The sequence below is a fragment of the Bubalus kerabau genome, chromosome 3 (assembly GCF_029407905.1).
Source record: "Bubalus kerabau isolate K-KA32 ecotype Philippines breed swamp buffalo chromosome 3, PCC_UOA_SB_1v2, whole genome shotgun sequence".
Taxonomy (NCBI): Eukaryota; Metazoa; Chordata; class Mammalia; order Artiodactyla; family Bovidae; genus Bubalus; species Bubalus kerabau.
In genome coordinates, this window is record NC_073626.1 from 88106530 (window position 1) to 88126370 (window position 19841).

General features: G+C 37.9%; 1 protein-coding gene across 3 annotated transcripts in view; it reads right to left on the reverse strand.

Moving 5' to 3' along the window:
* Positions 1–4654: 4654 nt before the first annotated feature.
* The window catches only part of SLC4A10 (solute carrier family 4 member 10), a 245610-nt gene continuing 230423 nt past the window's right edge, over positions 4655–19841 (reverse strand). For all 3 annotated transcript variants that reach the window (XM_055572418.1, XM_055572417.1, XM_055572419.1), the window contains 3 exons: positions 13767–13834; positions 11097–11213; positions 4655–5775 (listed from right to left, as the gene is read on the reverse strand). In XM_055572418.1, coding sequence (XP_055428393.1) covers positions 5709–5775; positions 11097–11213; positions 13767–13834 — 252 coding nt within the window. In that variant the 3' untranslated portion in view covers positions 4655–5708. The remainder of the gene's footprint in view (positions 5776–11096; positions 11214–13766; positions 13835–19841) is intronic.

A 19841-nucleotide genomic window follows, 5' to 3' on the forward strand; every position in this document is an offset into this window, starting at 1 on the left:
GAGTTTGAGCAAACTCCGAGAGATAATGGACTGGGAAGCCTGGTGTGCTGCATGCAGTCCATGGGGTCACAAAGAGTCAGACACGACTGAGAGACTGAACACAACAAATGAAAAAAAAAAAAGAATGGGTTTCTTCAGAGTGAAGTAAGAGAATCTTGTGGTTCCAATTTTGTGACAGTTCTTTCAGCAGTGTCCGAGAGCATTTTTATATACATCCTGAAAGATTTGGAGTGTGTACTCAGGATATGTCTGAGGGATACAGACGGTTGAGAGTGAGAGATGAATGTGAGTAGTCAAGCATAACGTCACCACCCGTAAGAAAAGCTCAGAGTACAGTATTAATAAGACCAATGTCATGCTCAGAAGAAATGTATCATCTTTCTGAATGTCACCTTTCTGTGACAGGATTACCATTTAAACTCAAAACTTTGAATTAATAAAAAGAAAGGTAATTTTCTTACTGCTAAATTGACAGTGGTTTTTCTGGAATTAATCTCCAGTAAACTCAATAAAAATTCTTATTCTAAATAATCTTTCATCTGAACATTCACCCCAAGTTGGTCAGATTATGTAAAATACATATATGATGAAAAGTGTTGACTTAACGAAAACTCTAGTTATTCCAATAAGTTTTGCCTGTGCATGGCAGGGTTATGCTGACTTACGGTGCTTAACTCACCCCTGGTCATAGGGTTATTGGGTTTTCTAAAGCATCCTCTGACCTTATTTGTTGAACTTTCTGGCAGATGTGCACGGTCTCTTGTATGAGTCCTCTAAACCCTCTGTAGGGTTGTGTGTCCGAATCTGTGTTAAGTGTGTTCCTTTTCATACTCAAGAGACACGAGTTTGATCCCTGGGTCAGAAAGATCCCCTGGAGTAGGAAATGGCACCCCACTCCAGTGTTCTTGCCTGGAGAGTTCCATGGCAGAGGAGCCTGGCAGTCTACAGTCCATGGGGCCGCAAAGAGCCAGATATGACTGAGCGACTGAGCACATCCAAAGTCATAATATTTGTAACTTGTGAGGAAAAAAGTATTTTCATTGATTAGGTTTGGTTTCAAGTGTGAATCGCAGAAAGATGAGTGACAAGGAAAATGTAACATTGAGAAGAAATATTATTCAACCCTGTGCTGGTTGCATGAACCTGAATGACTGTCCGGTTAAGGAGGAAGGCGGTCACATCGCACTCCTGCTGGGCGGTGAGTGCACTCCAGTCTAGGCTAGACAGACGTGCGTTACAATCTCAGCATGGACACTCACAGTGAGGAACATTTTAAAGAACATTATTCAGCTACTTAATTTGAAAGAGATACCAGAATGCCTACCTTCCATAACAGTTACACTGTTGTGAAGATTTATGCACTTTGCCTGGTTTGGTGATTTCATAGTTTACACCAGTTTTCCCCACAGGTGTCTTGTGTCCACGGGTGTAGGGCACATGAAGTTTCTCAGTGAGCATGTGCTTTTCTTCCAGTGCTGCCATGTCAGTGAGAATCCTTTATGGAGCTTGAATCATTCTTAATAAACGAAGAAGCCACATCTTCTGATGTATTTTACTTACAATTCTGTCTACAGCCTTTGCTGGCTGAATAAACACCAAAGCACAGGAAGAGCTAGGTTCTAGAGAATTACTAAGAAGGGATAAAACACTATTCTTAGCTTTAGGGAGCTTATAAGCAAATGGTCTATAACTCTACACACACCAGAAGGTACAAATATATAAATCCAAAGCTAAGTCTATGGGAAGACTGGATGAGGAATGTGGGATCAAAAGGTAAGCAGTGGGGACGGTGGTTTCTGGACTCACATGAGCCAGCCCCTGGCTGAATTTTGTTTCAGACTTAAATGTTTTTAATTGTCTCAGGATTACTGTTGATACCATGTTTTTCTGAACATTAAAAAAAAAATCAACCCCAAACACATTATATAAAGGAATACTCTTATGTGAAAGGATGTATCATGAAGTTCTTGGGCCTGGAATTGCTTATTAAGTACCTACAGAATAGGCTTCAGCCTGTTTGGCTTCAGTCATAATACAAGTTTATGGACCACTGATAGAGAGTTTGGTTTCAGTTTCTGAGAGTCACTCTGGGTACAGGATTCACTTTTTCCCCATTATGTTTCCGATCGTGCTGCCAGACTAATCTTTCCTAAAATGCATGCCTCTTCATTACTCAAAACCCTTAAAGGATAAAGTTGAAATATCCTAATATAGAATTTAACAATATTTATAATGTTTCCAACTTGTGTTCCTACCTTTTCATATGGGTCCCCACTAGTCTCCTAACATCCCACCATATTGGGCTGTCTGCTGAGTTCCAAAAATCCTATATTATCAAGTACGTCAGGCTTCTGTATTACCGTATGTATTTACTTTTTAATTTTATTGTTTTCTATACTGACATGTTTGAGAATCACTGCAGTTCTTGGAGTAGGTTTCCTTCCCCATTACCATCCTAATTCATATGTTACCTCATATAACATTTTCTTCAAAGTTTGCCGTACTCAAAATTCCATCCTTGAGTTATTCGTTGCTTTTATTGTACAACCGACTCTGTACACATCACATTATGTTAAAGCTATGTGTCTACCTTGCCCTTAGAAGAAAGGATCACAGTCCTATTTTCAAAGTTCCAGCACAGAAAGTAGTGGCTAGTATACCAATAGAAACTGTAATGAAGTGACAGTTGTATCCATGAGCTACAATTTTCTAAGAAAAACACCCAGGGATCTCTCTAAAAGGATTCTGAGTAATCCTTGAACATTGGGTTTCTTCAAGGTGACTGATTACAAGTAGCCTTTCAAAGTAGATATTTAGTGAATCATCATATTACCCAAATTACACTCATAAGTTTTTCAAATGGTTATAATTTCTTTCATTGTATGAATATGTGAGAGAGATATACAGGAAAATTTGGAGAGCATTCTTGCAATGATAGTAAAATAGTCCCACATCAAGAGCAAACAGGCTAAAGTTAAATAGAAACAGAGGTAGATCAGTGAAGATTAAAAAACAAAAACAAAAACAAAAAACTGAGTCACACATTTAAGAGCCAAGAAAAGTCCTGAAAGATCTAGGGATTGTCTTTAAATACAAGTTGCTAGTGAATCATCAGTGGAGAGTTTCTATCATGCTAAACTACAACAAGGAGACACTCAAATTATATTTAGGAGAAAACTTCCCAATATTGAAGGCTGTTAAGTGATAGCAATTACAAAGTCAATTCATAAGTCAAGAAAAAACTACTAACCAGTACATTAGAGTTCTGAAGGCAGTTATCTCCATAACATATTGCCAGATCACAACAAAAGAACAGTAATATCATCTGACCTACTATAAAAAATAAGGAGGATGAAAATTTTAAGAAATGCTTTTCCCAAGAGGGGTAAAAACAGAAGTCTAAAGAGTTTCAATGAAGGGAAGCCTTACTAATGATCTTGGAAGTTTTTACTAGTAATGAGTACAATGCCATTTGTATCTAAGTCACTGCTTTCTGGGAAAATGAAGAGGTACATCCTAATGTATCTCTCATCATAGTTTGCTCATGAAGTTCAAATTGTTTCAATACTCTTGAAACATCTACATCACCAAGTCTTCTTGACATCATTACTTGTGTCTAAATTTAAATATTATGTTCAAAATGTTCTACATTGATTTACTGTTTAACACTAATGAAAAAAAGACAAGACACTTTGCATCACAATTTAAAATGTGCAAGGAAATTAGTTAGGATAAATATTTATTTCCACATAACATGTCTTAGTTGTGAAAAACACAATATCCTAGTCACATTTACACATTACTTAAACTTTGCAATAAATTACATTCAAGATATTCAATAATTTTGACCAGGAATCTGAAATTAGGAGGAAATATATAACACTATGCTTTTCTTATATTTTATATGATTTCAAAATATTAAGATCAACATAGGGATAGCATTAAAATTCACACAAGAACAAAATGACTATAAAAGTACTCAGAAATACATAATTTTACTGGATATGAGTGCTTATTCAAATAGGTGATCATGTGAAGATTTTAATTCACTATGATCATCTTAAACAGAATAGTCATTAATATATTAAAACACTAGAAGGCTGCTTTGGGGACTGACTGACATGTACAGCTAGTCTAACTCATAAAACAATGGGAATGTTTACATCTAGTGTCTGTATTATAAAATACACAAAGGCAATGCATTTGGAATGGAAAGTTTCTGTAGTTTTTCCTTGGCATTTATAAACACAGACTTTATTAACTATAAACTCTTCTTATATTTTTTAGGCTTATGCTCCATTGAAGAAATGGCTCCTTGAAAAATTGTAAGGGGAATTTACAGAAGGTACCAAAATGTTGAACCTAGTGGAGGCCCTGTTGTTTATTTCCTTCATAAGCTTAATCACAAGAGGATTTGTGTTTTTTTTTTCACTTTCATGTACATTTATACTCAGAATATTTATAAATAGTTTGTAAAAGCCACAAGGCTCTGAATTATTGTAAAACTAGACACTGAAGATTATAAGGTTGATGATCATTGGTAATTCTTAAGAAACAAGAGCACTATGAGATTTCATCTTTATTAATTCACATTACTCAAAAATTCTATACTTTCCTTCCTCTTGTATAAACTTAGTAAAGATTAATTATTTCATATAGACTGAAATATCTATAGAAGCTTCTCAAACAGAATCTGAGATTTTCATTTAAAAGATTATTTTTCTACAACATGCATTTAGTTAAGAAGTGGAAAAGAGCTCTGCAGAAAAAAAAAAGACAATTGGAGACCATCAGTCTAACATTAGAACATGATTCAGAAGCAGCATTAAGCAGTCTATGACCTTTAGCAGTGGAATAAATGTACAGGAGTGGAATTTCACATACAATGACTCACCATGTGGCATTCCATAAGTATGTATATAATAGGCTTATTTGGAAAAGACTTGTCAATGGGAGATAAATTTAACAGTATATTTCTGATAAAGATTTATATTGAAAATCTCACAAAACCTACAAAGTTTTTCTAAAGCATTTCATACAAGCCTAGTATCTGATCATGTAATCAAAACTTGAATATTAAGCAAATACTACTTGGTTCTTTGCATTAGTATCTGATTCTTTTAAACAAGTTGTGAATAGGTTTCCATATATATTTTTCAAAATGACTTTAAGTTTTAGTTACATATAAATTCTTAAGTATTAAATATCATATTAAATCAAGGAAATGCATAAATACAATTATTAAAAATGCTTTCAAACTAACTTTTTGATTTGGGTATTTTGAAATAAGTCACTAATGTTAAGCTATAAAAAATAAAAAGGAGTAAGACTACCTTCCAAAATTCTTCTGAATGAAATTATCAGGTATCTTCAGGTCCCTAAGTAGGAAAATACAAACTAGGTAAATAGGACTTATCTCTTTAAGAAAGCTATTGCTCTCGTAAAACTGACAATGAGAATCTAGTGTTTACAAATGTCTAAAATACAGCAAGGAACACAGAGATTCTTGCATTAGCTTTTGTATATGCTCACAAGGGTGTCTCACTGTTCAGAAGTTTAAACACAGTAATGAAACAAGTATTGCACTACTTACAGTATGAAGGTGGATTTGAGATGAAAGACAGAATTTATAATACATGATCAAAGCGGTTTTATGAATAATTGTGGCACTCTTCTCTTATATATGTAAAAAATAAACTGAAGATCAGTCATAGACAAGTCTCCCTGTCAACACCTCTCCCTGAGTCAGCTTTCTTCTCTTTTCGGCTTTCAATGCTACAGGGGAAAAAGGAGAAATGAATTACTTCAGTCCAGTGAGGCCCCTGGGAGACCTCATTCAGACGCAAAACCTATCAGTTTCAAAGACCACAAGGGCCCTTAGGCATTGCTTTTTCGTGCTGTGAAGCATCCATAGATAGCAATGATTAAAATCCTTTGCACTCAGTGAGGTAGAAACCAAGAACTGCAGAAAAAGGGAAATTCAAAAAACAGAAACTAAAAAACAAAACCAGACATTTTAAAAACAGCCCCCAAAGCATGCAAGATTAATACCATGGTCCTCATTTGGCCAAATGAATCATTGATGATTGTTGCAAATGCCAGTCATGCCCCTCCCTGTCTTAAGATAGCACTGTACGATGAATGACATAAACAAGATGTCGCAGTAGGTATTTCTGGGCCCTGCTGCAAGTGGCGCATCCTTTGTGAACAGACTGGAGTCTGATCTTGCGTGAGAACTGCATTGTTGTCAGGGGAACAGACCTGCCTCCGCTGGTCTCAAGGACCCGGTCACCCCGCACACTGCCCTCCAAACACCCATGCCATCTCCTCACAAACTCCTCCTGTCCATTAGAGGAATCATGTTTCACCTCACTCCTTTTGGAACAAACCCATTCCCAAGTGGCTTCTGTTTTAACTATTCTCCAATTAACTTTATCAATGGGCAACCTGGTAATGTGACTCTCTCATTTTTTTAAAAAATATTTTTCCAATACACACTTTACCTAATCTCAAGTTGACAGTTTTCATGCAAAATTCAAATAACGTGCTGACACACAGGAAGCTCACACCAAGAGCACATGCTCCAGAGGGCAGCTCGGCTCCTTCCCAACCACGTGCAGCACAGGCGAGCCCCACACTGAGGCCTCTCCCCCGCCTCTCCTGCTGCTGACTCGAGGGCAACCCACAGTCGGCCTTTGGGTCCCTCAGCTGCAAGAACCCATACATTTTTAGTGCTAATTTTGGCTCAATATAACTATGAAATGGTTGATGGTGGGGACACCCTTGGTTTTATATAACTCTCCTCCAAGTAAAAAAGTGACAGTTAAAACCCCCTTTCTCCTACGGGGCTTCCTGTGCAGCTTTCTTAGTGGTCAATAACTTAAGACACATTTTAAGAATGTGTTTTTTAAATTGTTTTTTCCTCCAATTCAAGCTGGAAACAGCCCTTCTCAGTTGTCACCGCCACCCGGCGCCATCAGGTAAGAAGTGCTGGAGCTTCTGCCATCTGTGGCACGCTGCCAGCGCTGAGAGCTGGTGTGAGCGGGTGTCTATGGCACCCGGGTTTGTGCCTGCCATGCTTCACAGCACACACTCCTTACAGGTCAGAGCAAAGCAACTTTTTCTCTTTTCTTTTCTCCTTCCATGAGAAAAGATGACAGTGTGCACATGATGTGTTGAGAGGCTTAACTCTGTATTTTTAACTCCTCTATCTGCATGACTCACTTTCTTCTACTTTAAGTTCCTTTCAGATGACAAGTGTCTGCTACCCTACTTTCCAAATTAACTTTTCCCTGGGTGCTACCTGACTCCCAATCTCTTCTGGAAAACAAAGCCAGTGAAAAGGGGCAGCATAGAGCAGTGGAGGAAGCCCTGGGCTTAGAGTCAGATGATGACATTCAGTTCAGGAAGCGAAGAAGGAGCTCTGTGACCTTGGACTAGTTATTTAATTTATCTGGGACTTGGTTTCCTCATCTGTCAATTAGTTTTGGACTAAATGGCCTCTCATTTTCTTGCAGCTTGAATACCAGAATCCTGAGGCTAATAGTCTCAATTCCAGTGAGCTCTATCTTTTGAAAGATAGAAAAGCACATTCTATCTGATGAAAATTTTAAAACTTGCTCAAGACTTTAATGAAAAATATTATTGACTTGAATCTTCTTAGTGCATGGCTATTACTCTATTCCTTGTTACATCATTTTCAGGATGCCAACCAATTCTAAACTTCCATTGTAACAAATACATTAGATGTATGTATTAAATTTATATCATATCTATTACATGCTACCACAATAAACACATATTGCATACCTATTATATACCAGGTACTCTATAAGGACCAGGGGACACAAGATGGATGAGACAAAACATAAGGAAGTCATATTTCAAGAGAGGGCAAAACATGACCCACTACCTTCATGCTGCCAGGCAAGCTATGAAACTGCTATTTGTCAATGACACCATAATAGCTGATACACACAACGTTTACCAAGCAGTCATGAGAGGGCTGAGGCCTAGCAAAACAGCGTGAAGAAACATCCAACACAGAGTGGGGTGGGGTGGAGGGACAGAGGAAAGCAGCGAGAGAGTCCCTAGACCCCGTCTCTGCCACCAAAACAAAACCAAGTGCTGCCAGGTACCTGCCCAAGAAATGCTGCTCTTGGGTGTCAGTTTATCAAAGCAGTTGCCCACCTACTCTGAGTCAATGCGGTTTTTAATGGGACCGGTTTTCACCAGTTCATTTAAATAAGCTGTGGAGGAGCTTGTCACAGGTTTGTATAGCGCTGTTGAACTAGGATCAGATTAGACACCCCACAGATGTGGTAGAGCCCACAGTCAGTTCTTGGATCCTTCTTTCAGTTAAACTGGATGAATATTTTTAGACAAGTAAAGTAAATGAAATAATGGAGAAAATATAACCGCTGTATTCTGCCACTCAGAAGAAGGTACCTGGGCTTCTCTGATGGGCAGTAGGGCCTATAGCGGGGCAGCAGGGAAACAACTAGGGCTGGGGAGTCAGAGACACTGGGAAGCCAGCTTAGGTCTCGAGAGTCAGACCCTGGGAAGCTGGCCTTTAGGGCTTTTCTTGCCGGTGGATACTCTAGCAGGTATAGCATTTCTACAGTTCCTAGTCGTCAAACTGCAGTGCCTCCAACAGATACCAAGAGAGCGCAGTGGCTTTGGGAGAGTGCTGCTGTTACTAGTATTGGTAGTTTTAGGATTTCTAGAAGCCACACTCTTTCTGCCAGTTTCCACCGTTACGAAGACATTAATCACTAACCAATAGACATTTTATCACATGGAAAGCTACAGATTTTTATCACATTTAAAGGTAAAGAAAACTGGGCACACTTTCATTCCACAATAGTTTGAATCTTATGCTAGTGGGAACATATGTTCAAAGAATACGAAAAAAAAAAAGTGGTTAGATGAAAATATAAAGGATGATCTATTTAAAATCGGATCTGCTTTTAAGCATGGTACATTGTTCACTGGAATTAATCTACTGTGAGAAGTAATCTGACATAGATATTTTAAACAATTGAATTTTTCTGGTGAAAAGCATCACATGACATTTACTTTAAGGAGTACCTAAAATATCATGACATAAAACTGCTGCTTGAACCAAAGGAAAATAGGGAAAGCGTTTTCATCTATATTGCAGGAAGAAAAGCAATCTCTAAATTTGATTGCCTCAAATTTCCCACATATTCTCATGCCTGGAATTTTATTTTGAGCTCATAAACTCGGGGTTCACATTTTTAAAAATCAGAAAAATGCCATATTTTTAATGAGAAAGGGTCCCCATGCATATATTGCAATATCTTTGAGAAACTACCCTTCTCATGACTCTGATTTTCTTCCAAGACTTCTAGCAAAACAGAGTTACTGTGAGGATGACTCTATAAGACTGCAGCAGGGATCTTTGGGAAAGGAAGATCAAGCATGGCTTAGAATAAAATATTACTTCCACTTGAGCCAAGCGAAGAAATACATGAAGATTTTAAAGCCCTGTTAAAAGACAGAAAATATCAACCAGAAGTCTTTGAAAGAGCCTTTCAAGTAACTTTTTGAACAACTGTTGGAGGTATTTGAAGGAGGGAAAGAGAGGGAGATGGGGAGAAAGAAAGAGAAAGAGGGAGAGGGAGAGAGAGAACTGGAAGTAATCCCCAGCTTTATGGGGTGAAGACCCCTAGGCTCTCTGCACATCCACTGCTGTTTGACATAGATAGGACACTGAAGCAGCATGCCATTTTGGGGTGACAAAAAAACAGCACCAAGAGATAGTCTCTAAGTTTAATATTGCTTCTTCTTCTAACCCATGCTTCCAAATAATTCTCATGAAGATAAAGCTTGCAGTTTTGGAGGCATGTTAAATGGAAACTCTCAGCTTTACAATTTCTTAATTCAAGGGATAAATTTTCTTTTTCCAATATAGAAATCTGATGTTATTACAAAATACAGTTCTATGAGATTTATTGATTTATATACGATGCATTTGTATAAGTCACGTGCAGGAAAAAAGTACTCAAGTTGCAAACCCTCTTAAAGAGCTGAGGAGTTTAGGAACACTGTAAACAGTCTGATACTGGACCTAAGCCCAAGACTCTCCATGCCTTTTGCCTCCCCAAAACTCACACAAAGAACATGGGCTGATCAGGTTTCTGGAAGACACCACTTAACAAAAGGAAATGCAACCAAGGAATAGGTTTGAGGGAAAGGGTCTTACCTTTGGGAAATCAGCTTCTAGAGTGATTAGGAAGGGGAGCTTATGACAAAAACGTAATATAAAAAATTAAGTAGAAAAAGTTAATTTAAGGTCATAAAAATAAAGGAAATTAATAATTAAACACTGTTCCAAATCCCTCAGTCTCTCCTAATAAGAAATATTAGCATAACACAGAGATTTTTCTTCAGATCAACATCTAAGAAGACAAGATGGTTTGAACTCTTACTTCTAAATTCTGGAAAATGCATTTTGGAAATCCTGTGATGACTCTTGGTATTTAAGAACACATTCTTCCCACCTCATGCATTTAAAACTGTCATCCACAGCTATAGGAGTTGTACGTAATGTTTGCATACAGAGAAGAAAAATGCATAAAACTTTCTGGAGCTGAAAGTTTGGGGGTAAAAAGGTTAGGGAAGATTTTTCAGGGCTGGAATAAGGGACTGGAAATAAACTAAATACAAAATTACCATTGCAGGTGCCATATGGGTTTTAAAAAGAACAACAGGAGGATGCAAAATATGGTCAGACATCTAAGGGGGTCCTAAGAAGTGGATGATGAAGGAATACACTAAATCCTACTGTCAAAGAGTAGGCCAAAATGAATGTCTAAAAATATCCTGCATTGAAACTCATTTATACCCCACTTCTCCCCACTGTCATAGTTTTGGAGTGAGCTTTTAATTTGAAAGGGAGATATTGAAAACATACCAACAAATGGGATCCTTGTGATTTCTAACCTCTTTTTAATTTTCTGAAATATTTTAGAACTAAGTTAAATGGAAACCAATACTATTCTTTTGCTCATGGAGTCATGTCATTAAATGACTGGGTTCAGTACAAATTCACATTATTTTAGATTTCAAACCTTTTAGAAGGAAAGCTTGACTCCTTATCTTTTGAGTTATCGGCAGTAATCAGAAGGTTCCTCCACAAGGCAGTCTTTGACATTTCATCAGAAATATTGATCACAGATGGATCATCTCTAGATAGGAGTTTACCCAAAATGAGATAATAAACATTAAATAAGAAACTGCAGTTATCTATCCATAGACACTAAATATAGGACAGTATTATGCCTCTGTACAGAATTTTTGATAATTAAAAATTAAGTATTATTAATAATTGTTCTCTCCAAACAATTTCACAACTATGAAAAATAAAAATCTAAATGAAAGATTCTAGTTATACAGAAACTGGTTTGGGGTACAGTTTTCCTAATTCTTTCCCAATGACAGAGTTTAGGTTCTGCATATTCACTGCTGGGCCTCTTGTCCCTATATTCATAGCCCAGCATAGCACTTCACCCCTCTGCTCAGACTCCACAGTGGCTCCCATCCACTCAAAGTAAAAGCCCAGTGGATGGATTCTAAGGCTCTGTCCCCCTGCTTGCTTCCCCTGCAGCTTTACCTTCTGCTATTACTCCCCTGATCTTTCCTCTCCAGCTACAGTGCAGTGCCTCCTGATTGTCCTGGGACCCCACAGGCTTGCTGCTCCCTCAGGGTCTTGTACTTCTCTTCCTCTGCCTATAATGTTCCTTTACATGGTATGGGTTTGGCTGAAAATGTGTTAGGGCTTTTCCATAATTTAAGGAAAAACCCAAGCAAACATTTTTGCCAACCAAATATAAATAACCCTTTCCATTCTTAGTTCAAATGTCACCTGCTCCAATAGGCCTTTGTTGACTGCTTTATTTAAAATTTCTGTTTCCATCTCCCCGTAGCAACTTCATCCCTCTTTCTGCTTTGTGTTTTTGTTTCATTTTTCACCATTTGAAATATATACGATATTACTTGTTCATTTATGTATTTTCTGTCTCCCCCACCTCTATTCTACTTGAATGCAAGCTTCATGAGAACAAGGATTCATGAACATTGGTCCTCTGCTGTTTCGCCATGAACTAGACAAAGTCTGACATTTGGTATCCACTCAACAAATATTTTATTCAGTGGCTGGGGGAGCCTGTAATATAACGGCCTGTAATTATGCTGGATGCATTTTTTTACGTTTTAAAACTGCACCAATTATGTCCATTTAGAACTCTCTAAAACATTCCCAGGGCCAGAAAGGCAACCAAATATCAACAGAGATAAAACACAGGCCAAGCCAAAGAAAGTGTCACTGTGTGAGAAATCAGTACTCTTTTCTACCACAGGTAAAAATGATACTCTGCTATGGAAAAAGTCATGTTCTACAGAAATCCTACACTGATCTCTCATACCCCTCACTGTGGACATTCACAAGAGGGCAACAAATTAAATTTTTAAGAGGAACACTGAGAGTCTGGAGCAAAACAGTTCTCACAGACTCCTTCCTTCCTAATCTGGACATCCTAATCTGTGTTCCTTAATATGTCTCATTAATTCAGCCCTTGGTAGCAAAGAATGAGATCAACTAGTTTCCAAAAGAGTCATGAAGAATACAAGTTTTTCATAACATTATGTGAAAAAGAGTCTTGTGAACAAAAGAGTTTAAAAAATGCTGGCTACAACAAAGTTAAACTTTTTTTAAAAATGCCAATACTAGTTAAGATTCTTTAACATGCCAATATGCATTGTGAATCTCTAAACTGGAATGTGGCGGAGAACATTTTTCAGACTTATTAAACCACAAAATCCTTTTAAGAGGGGTACCACAGGAAACTAGGCAGATTTCTATAGAATACAGTTGAGAATATGCTGATTCAACTAAACAATCAACAGGATTTTAAAACTTGAATATTATTTTAAAAAAAGAAGATAAAGGGAAAAATGTCTTCTGTACTTATGCTCACTCTTAAGTGGTAGATGATAATTGTATTTTTTATATCTAGGAAATATGATCTTACAGTCAGACCCTGAAGATCCACTCCTATTTTTTTAATGCTATGAAAAATTTCCTCCTTAGTCAAAAGCCTTCTATGCTTTTTTCTTGGCATGGCCCTAAATTATCCTTAAGCACTTTGGGATCATATATATATAATTTTTTGCCAAATACTTTCAAACGTTTTTATTATAACTTAGAGGAGTTTGCTTTTTTTGCTATGTCTCTGCACATGAAGAAGATTAGCATATTTTGGAGAGTTACATAAATATTTCCTAAAATTACTAGTATAACTGAATCCTTCAATTCAGGAAATAGATTATCTCTTTGGAAGTGTCTTTCAGTAGGAGTAAATCCTATGTTTTTCCCAGAGTTCAAACATTTACAAGTGATGGCTTTAGTGAATACCTAACTCATTTATTCCACAATTGAATACTGATCTGTCTTCAGGTGCTACTTTAAGAGAATATGAAAGAACTTTCATGCTCATTATAAAATACGAGACCTAAGAGAACAGTTTCCCACCTCACTTCATTTTAAGCTACTTAGCCAGAGTCACGCGGCTTCTGGTGGCAAAACTGGGGCAGGATAATCTAACACCCAGTTTTAGTTCTTTCCACTCTAACACAACTTCAACAAACCTCAGTAGGAATCCACACACATGAAATTCTCAAGTAGCATATATAACAACATATTACATTACTCCAGTTGGTATGTTTTTACATTTATATCTTACCTATAGTGCCCTTCCAGTGGGAGCTGTACTGTGCCTTCATCTTCCATAGCTAGCATACTTTGTTCTTCCTGGAAAGACAAATGTAAAATATATAATGTGAATCTGATGAGCCTCCATTTTAAATTAAAGGAGAAACAGAAATTAATATTTCACTATCTCATTAACCTCAGAACCTTCCACTTTGTTTGCATTTATTAATGCTAGCACAGGTCCTTTCAATAAAGTATCAGCTACCAAGAACAGAAGTAATTAATGAGAGTCTCATACCACAAAGCAATTTAAATGCTAACAACAATCTCCTTCATGTCATTCAATATAAAATATGGCTAATTTCCAAGCAGATTAAAACAAAAATCTAAATTTTACAAGGACAAATGTATTGATAATCATTTTCATTATTGTAAAGTTGAAATTACATTCCCAGAATGCTCTATTAGAAAGCAAAAGAGACGTATTTAATAGAGCAGTGGTTCTCAAACTTTCGTTTACACCAGAATCACCTGGAAGGTTTATTAAACATATAGATTACTGGGCTGTCCCTCGAGTCTGATTCAGTCGATTTGGAGTAGGGCCTAAGTACACATCTTGGGTGATGCTGATTATGCTGGTCTGAAGACCACACTGAGAACCATTGCTCTAGAGACTTGGTAACAGACAGTAGAAGATATCTCCCTGAATGGACCAGAACACAGGAGTACTTTCCACTTAAGACTCATTATACGTTTTTGTTTTAGGCCTCAGATTTCTTCTTTAATGCAATATTCCACCCTTCTCCAAAGGGTAGAAATGTTTCATATATTCATTTCTTCATATATAAAGTCCATAGAGTCAAAGTTATAGTTTTTCTAGTAGTCACGTACGGATATGAGAGTTGGACAATAAAGAAGGCTGAGTGCCAAAAAATTGATGCTTTCAAACTGTGGTGCTGGAAAAAACTCTCGAGAGTCCCTTGGACAGCAAGGAGACCAAATCAGTTAATCCTAAAGGAAATCAACCCTGAATATTCATTGGAAGGACTGATGCTGAAGCTGAAGCTCTGATACCTTGGCCACCTGGTAAGAAGAGCTGACTCACTGGAAAAGACCCTGATGCTGGGAAAGATTGAACGTAAAAGAAGAAGAAGGCAGCAGTGGATGAGATGGTTGGATGGCATCACAGACTCAATGGACATGAGTTTGAGCAAACTCCAAGAGATAGTGAGGGACAGGGAAGCCTGGTGTGCTGAAGTTCATGGGGTCACAAAGAGTCAGACATAACTTAGCAATTGAACAACAAACGTTTTAAAAGTATATCTTTGGGATGAAGATAACTTATGTAGCACGAAACACCCTAGTTTAATTTACAATAATGTTATCATTAGCCTTTTTCCGTGTACCAAAAATTAAATGTAGTTTCTACAGATTATAGCTCCTATTTCATGCATTTATTTTCAAATGGGTCAATTAGGAATGTTCAAGTTTAGAAAACTATTTGGGGCCATTTAAAACTGTTAGAATTATTGGCCCTAACTCCAGAAATGAAATTTTAAGTTGTGGAGAGATGAAGAGCTAGGTCATTTTCCTGACCAAATGGGAACTGAAGAGAGAAAAAAAGAAAGGCCCTGGAGGATCATCGCTTTCCCTCTTTCAGTAGCTTAGCAGAAGCTAGGCTGGTCTAAATCAGCTTTGGTTGATGTCATTTTTCCTGGCATACAAGACTATTCCCTAGGGTCCTCAGCTTGCATAGAGCCTAGTCTGAAGAACCACTGCCATATTTCTTGATACTTAAAGAAATGGTGTTTTCTACCTCCTCTTCAGCTAGCCTATGAATTTATGAGGCAATGTGGTGGCAGGTCTTGTTTTCACTCTTGAAACGCTCTCTGAACAGATCTAACCTGTGATCAGGCAGGCTCCCCGCTGCTGAGCCCTTACGCCTTAGAATACTTCTGCCCAACCTATGCTATGTAATAAAGGAGAGGTCAGGGGACTGTATGGGATCTGCTATTTCTCTTCTTTGAAGCTGCCCTCCCAACCAACCCAGTGTTATATCTGTGGTCTGTGATACTATTGACATGTAGCTATTATCCCTTTGCATTATAGGAATTTATTCTATTCCCTTTCTCTGTTACATTTCAAGGAAAATTTTTCTTTGAAGACCTCTCAGATATATATTATTTCTTATGTATTATGCCTGTTCCTCATGTTATGTGGAGGTACCATCAAAACTAATTCAAAGTGAGTAGACAGTATCATTGGTTTGAGTTATGTATTTAAGCACTTGTGCAGAGCTAATCTGTAGTCTAAAATGACGCATGCCTTACAAATGGATTAGTTTCTATATATGGAAATGATACATGGACCATATTAATTTATATGCACACCACTGAGGCCATGGGTAGAACACATTTATCCTTTCAGGAATAAAAGGTTATTTTTTCTATAGAAAAGGTTATCTTAATGCACATGTGAAAGTGAAAGTTGCTCAGTCGTGTCCGACTCTTTGTGACCCCATGGACTATACAGTCCATGGAATTCTCCAGGCCAGAATACTGGAGTGGGTAGTCTTTCCCTTCTCCAGGGGATCTTCCCAAGCCAGGGATCAAACCCAAGTTTCCCACATTGCGAGCAGATTCTTTACCAGCTGAGACACAAGAGAAGCTCAAGAACACTGGAGTGGGTAGCCTATCCCTTCTCCAGCAGATCTTCATGACCCAGGAATTGAACTGGGGTCTCCTGCATTGCAGGCGGATTCTTTACCAACTGAGCTATCAGGGAAGCCCTGATGATGCACATGGAGGGACATAATGAGAAAATAATCAGCAATCCCCAATGCTGTTTAAGTAAAACCAATAGAAGCAAAATGTAATTCTTTTCTTGGTTGTCCACTGAAAGGTAAGATTGGTATGTAGTATCTTTTCTGACCAACTCATAATAAAATGTAAAGAAGCCAGGTAGAAAGGTTTAATAAAGAGTAAAAATTGGGGGAAAAAAAAAGAGCTGAAGAGAACAACGGTGCCATCAATGCCTGGGTTACCTGGCAGCAGAAAACGAAGGCTCAAGATTCAATCTAACAGCAAAAAATTGGATCAAAGCTTTGGGAACAATTTTGTTTTTTTCCTCAGATGATTTTCCACTTTTCTCTCAAATTACTTTCAATAATTATTTTGCACTCTGTGGCTTGTTAGCATGTGTGGGCTTTATACTAGTCATAATTCTATCCAAACAAAAACTCATCACCTCTAAAGATAGCATTTCCAAGCCATGCTTATCTGAAGAGAAGGGTGGCGGAGCAGCCGCTGCCTTCAGTGCCAGAAGGAAGCTGGGTGGGCCCCAGAGCTTGGGGATAGAGGGCCGGCTGCATCCCAGGCAGCTCTGTGAGGAAGCCAAAAATTGAGACTTTCTGGGGAGGAGCAGTCAAATCAGGCACTAGCCGTCACGACAATCACAACCTCTTTTATCTCCATCATACAAGGAAAGAGAGAGAAAGCAAAAAGCTTACTGGGTATCCTTAACTTTGTTAGTCTGAAATATCCTAAAATGAGTTCCATTCAGCATTTCATTTACACAGTGTCCATCAAAAATCTGCTGAGTTCTACAAGGATGATGATCAAAGTTTACCAAGGAGCACTTGAGGGGGTTTTGCCAATTTGATTACAGGAATGTTCATAGTCTGATTTGAGAACACCAACTTTTCATTCAGATAGCCAAAGCGTTGTTCTGATATTAAACAAGTGAAGGACAGTTGATTCTATACCCAGGAAAAAGCAGAAATATAGAGGCTTAAAAATGAATCTCTTCAATAGCACTCAAACATTTACTGGGTATGAATCATGTGCTAAGCACGCAGTGAATAAAAAGAATAATCCAGGAGCTATTCATGAATCCAGTAAGCAAATACATATTAAGCATGATTTCATGACAGGTTGTATGCTAGGTACTGGGCATACAACAATGAAAAGAGAGTCATAAACCTTACTCTTAGAGGACAAGAAGTATCACTGTAAAAAGAATAGAACAAGAGGCAGTGGTATCTGGGCCAGTCTCATTTGATCAGTTTGGTAATAGAAAGGAAGAAATTTAAGTAGGAAGAAACAAGGTAATAAAAGGTAGGAATAAATAAGACATGTTTTCACAATAATGAACAACTAGCCTGGCTAGGGCAAAAGGCCTGTGCTAAGTAGAAAAGGAAAATAAAATCAGAGGTAAATTGTGGTGTGTTTTGATGATGGATTTACATATAAAGTTAGATCATGAATCTGATGGAGAAGGCAATGGCACCCCACTCCAGTACTTTGCCTGGAAAATCCCATGGACAGAGGTGCCTGGTGGGCTGTAGTCCATGGGGTCGCTAAGAGTCGGACACGACTGAGCGACTTCACTTTCAATTTTCACTTTCATGCATTGGAAAAGGAAATGGCAACCCACTCCGGTGTTCTTGTTTGGAGAATCCCAGGGACGGGGGAGCCTGGTGGCTGCTGTCTATGGGGTCGCACAGAGTCGGACACGAATGAGGTGACTTAGCAACAGCAGCATGAATCTGAATTATGGTTTGTGATAGTGTGAAAAATACAATTCATATATTATGATATCTACAAATGCTCTACCTTTAGTGAAACAGATAGCATGCTACTGTATCCATTTTTCATGTAAAGTCTGTATCTATGGAGGAGTCCTCAAACAGCTCAAAGTACAAACAACAGCAGCACAGAGCCAATGTTCACAAAGGTGTCTAGACTATTAAACATTCAGCAATTTTAAAATTCCTAGATATTAAAAATGGAAGGGAATTCAGAAATCAAGTTCAACCCCTTTAATTTCATGCAAGAGAACATGAAATGCAACAGAACGCATGAAGTGCCTGAGCATCTCCTTCCTCATTACTAATAGGATAGATAATGCTGCAAACATCACACACACACACACACACACACATACATACACACCCCTAAAATTATTTGTAAACCATAAAATACTATAAGAGATATTCCTTAAGACTTCCAATATGCAGAAGAGCCAATACATACAACTACTCACTTGAACGATGAAAACTGAAAAGAAAAAAAACAGGGAGGAGGAGTAGTCCATATAGAATTCATATAAACAGATGGAGGCAACATACGTTTTTCATCAGCATATTTGATTCAGTTTCTCTAATTGACTTATCAAAATTATTATAAAATAAAAAAATTCTGACAGAGTAACTCTGGATTTAGAGGAATATATTCTGGTGATACAGAGTCTGGGGGTTTAGGAAAGGTCATACCTCAAATTTCAGAACTCATGAGAATCACCTGGAGATCTTGTTAACACAGATTTCTGGGCCCATATCCAGAGTTTTGATTCAGTAGGTCTGGTGTAGGGTCCAAGAATTCAGATTTATGACAAGTTGACAGGTGTTGGCTGATACAGCAGAGATCCTAGGACCACACTTTGAAAACCACTGTTTGAGGAAGAATAATATGCTTGCCTTGCTCTGAGATTCAACTAGAAGTAAGATTTGCCTGTACAATAATTAGGCCATGCTTCCTAAATCCACAACTGATGCTGATCTTTCTTAGCATAAGATATGCTCTCTAATATGTATAATCTTGGCCTTCTCACGAGCCTGCTTCAGACAGATCATAAGTCCCACTTGCATGCCTCCTCTTCTTCCCCATAGCATATATGTTGGAGTGAACCTCCCACAAACCAAGAGATGTCAATATCATGATCACTGAGCAGAGCTGAATTTCTAGGATTTATCTAACATTAACCTCCTCTTCCCTCACTGAGGAGCAAACATTCTGCTGGGGCTTTCTGCTTTATCAGCAGCCCTTTTGTCAAATGTGTACAATGTCCTAGAGAATACTGAAGTAGGAAGTAAAGTGTGTTGGTACTCTGAGCACATTTGGACATCCAGAATTTGATTCTGCAGTCTTCCCTTTACACAGAGCAATGTGCAAAATGTCAGGGTTCCAATATTCATTTCTATCCTGATTATAATCCTTTCTTTCTAAAAACTGAACCATATGCATATGCATATGCATGAAGTACATGAAAATTTGGAACAGAAGCTCTGCGACCTTGGACTGGCCTGTGTAGCTATTTATTCTGCTTA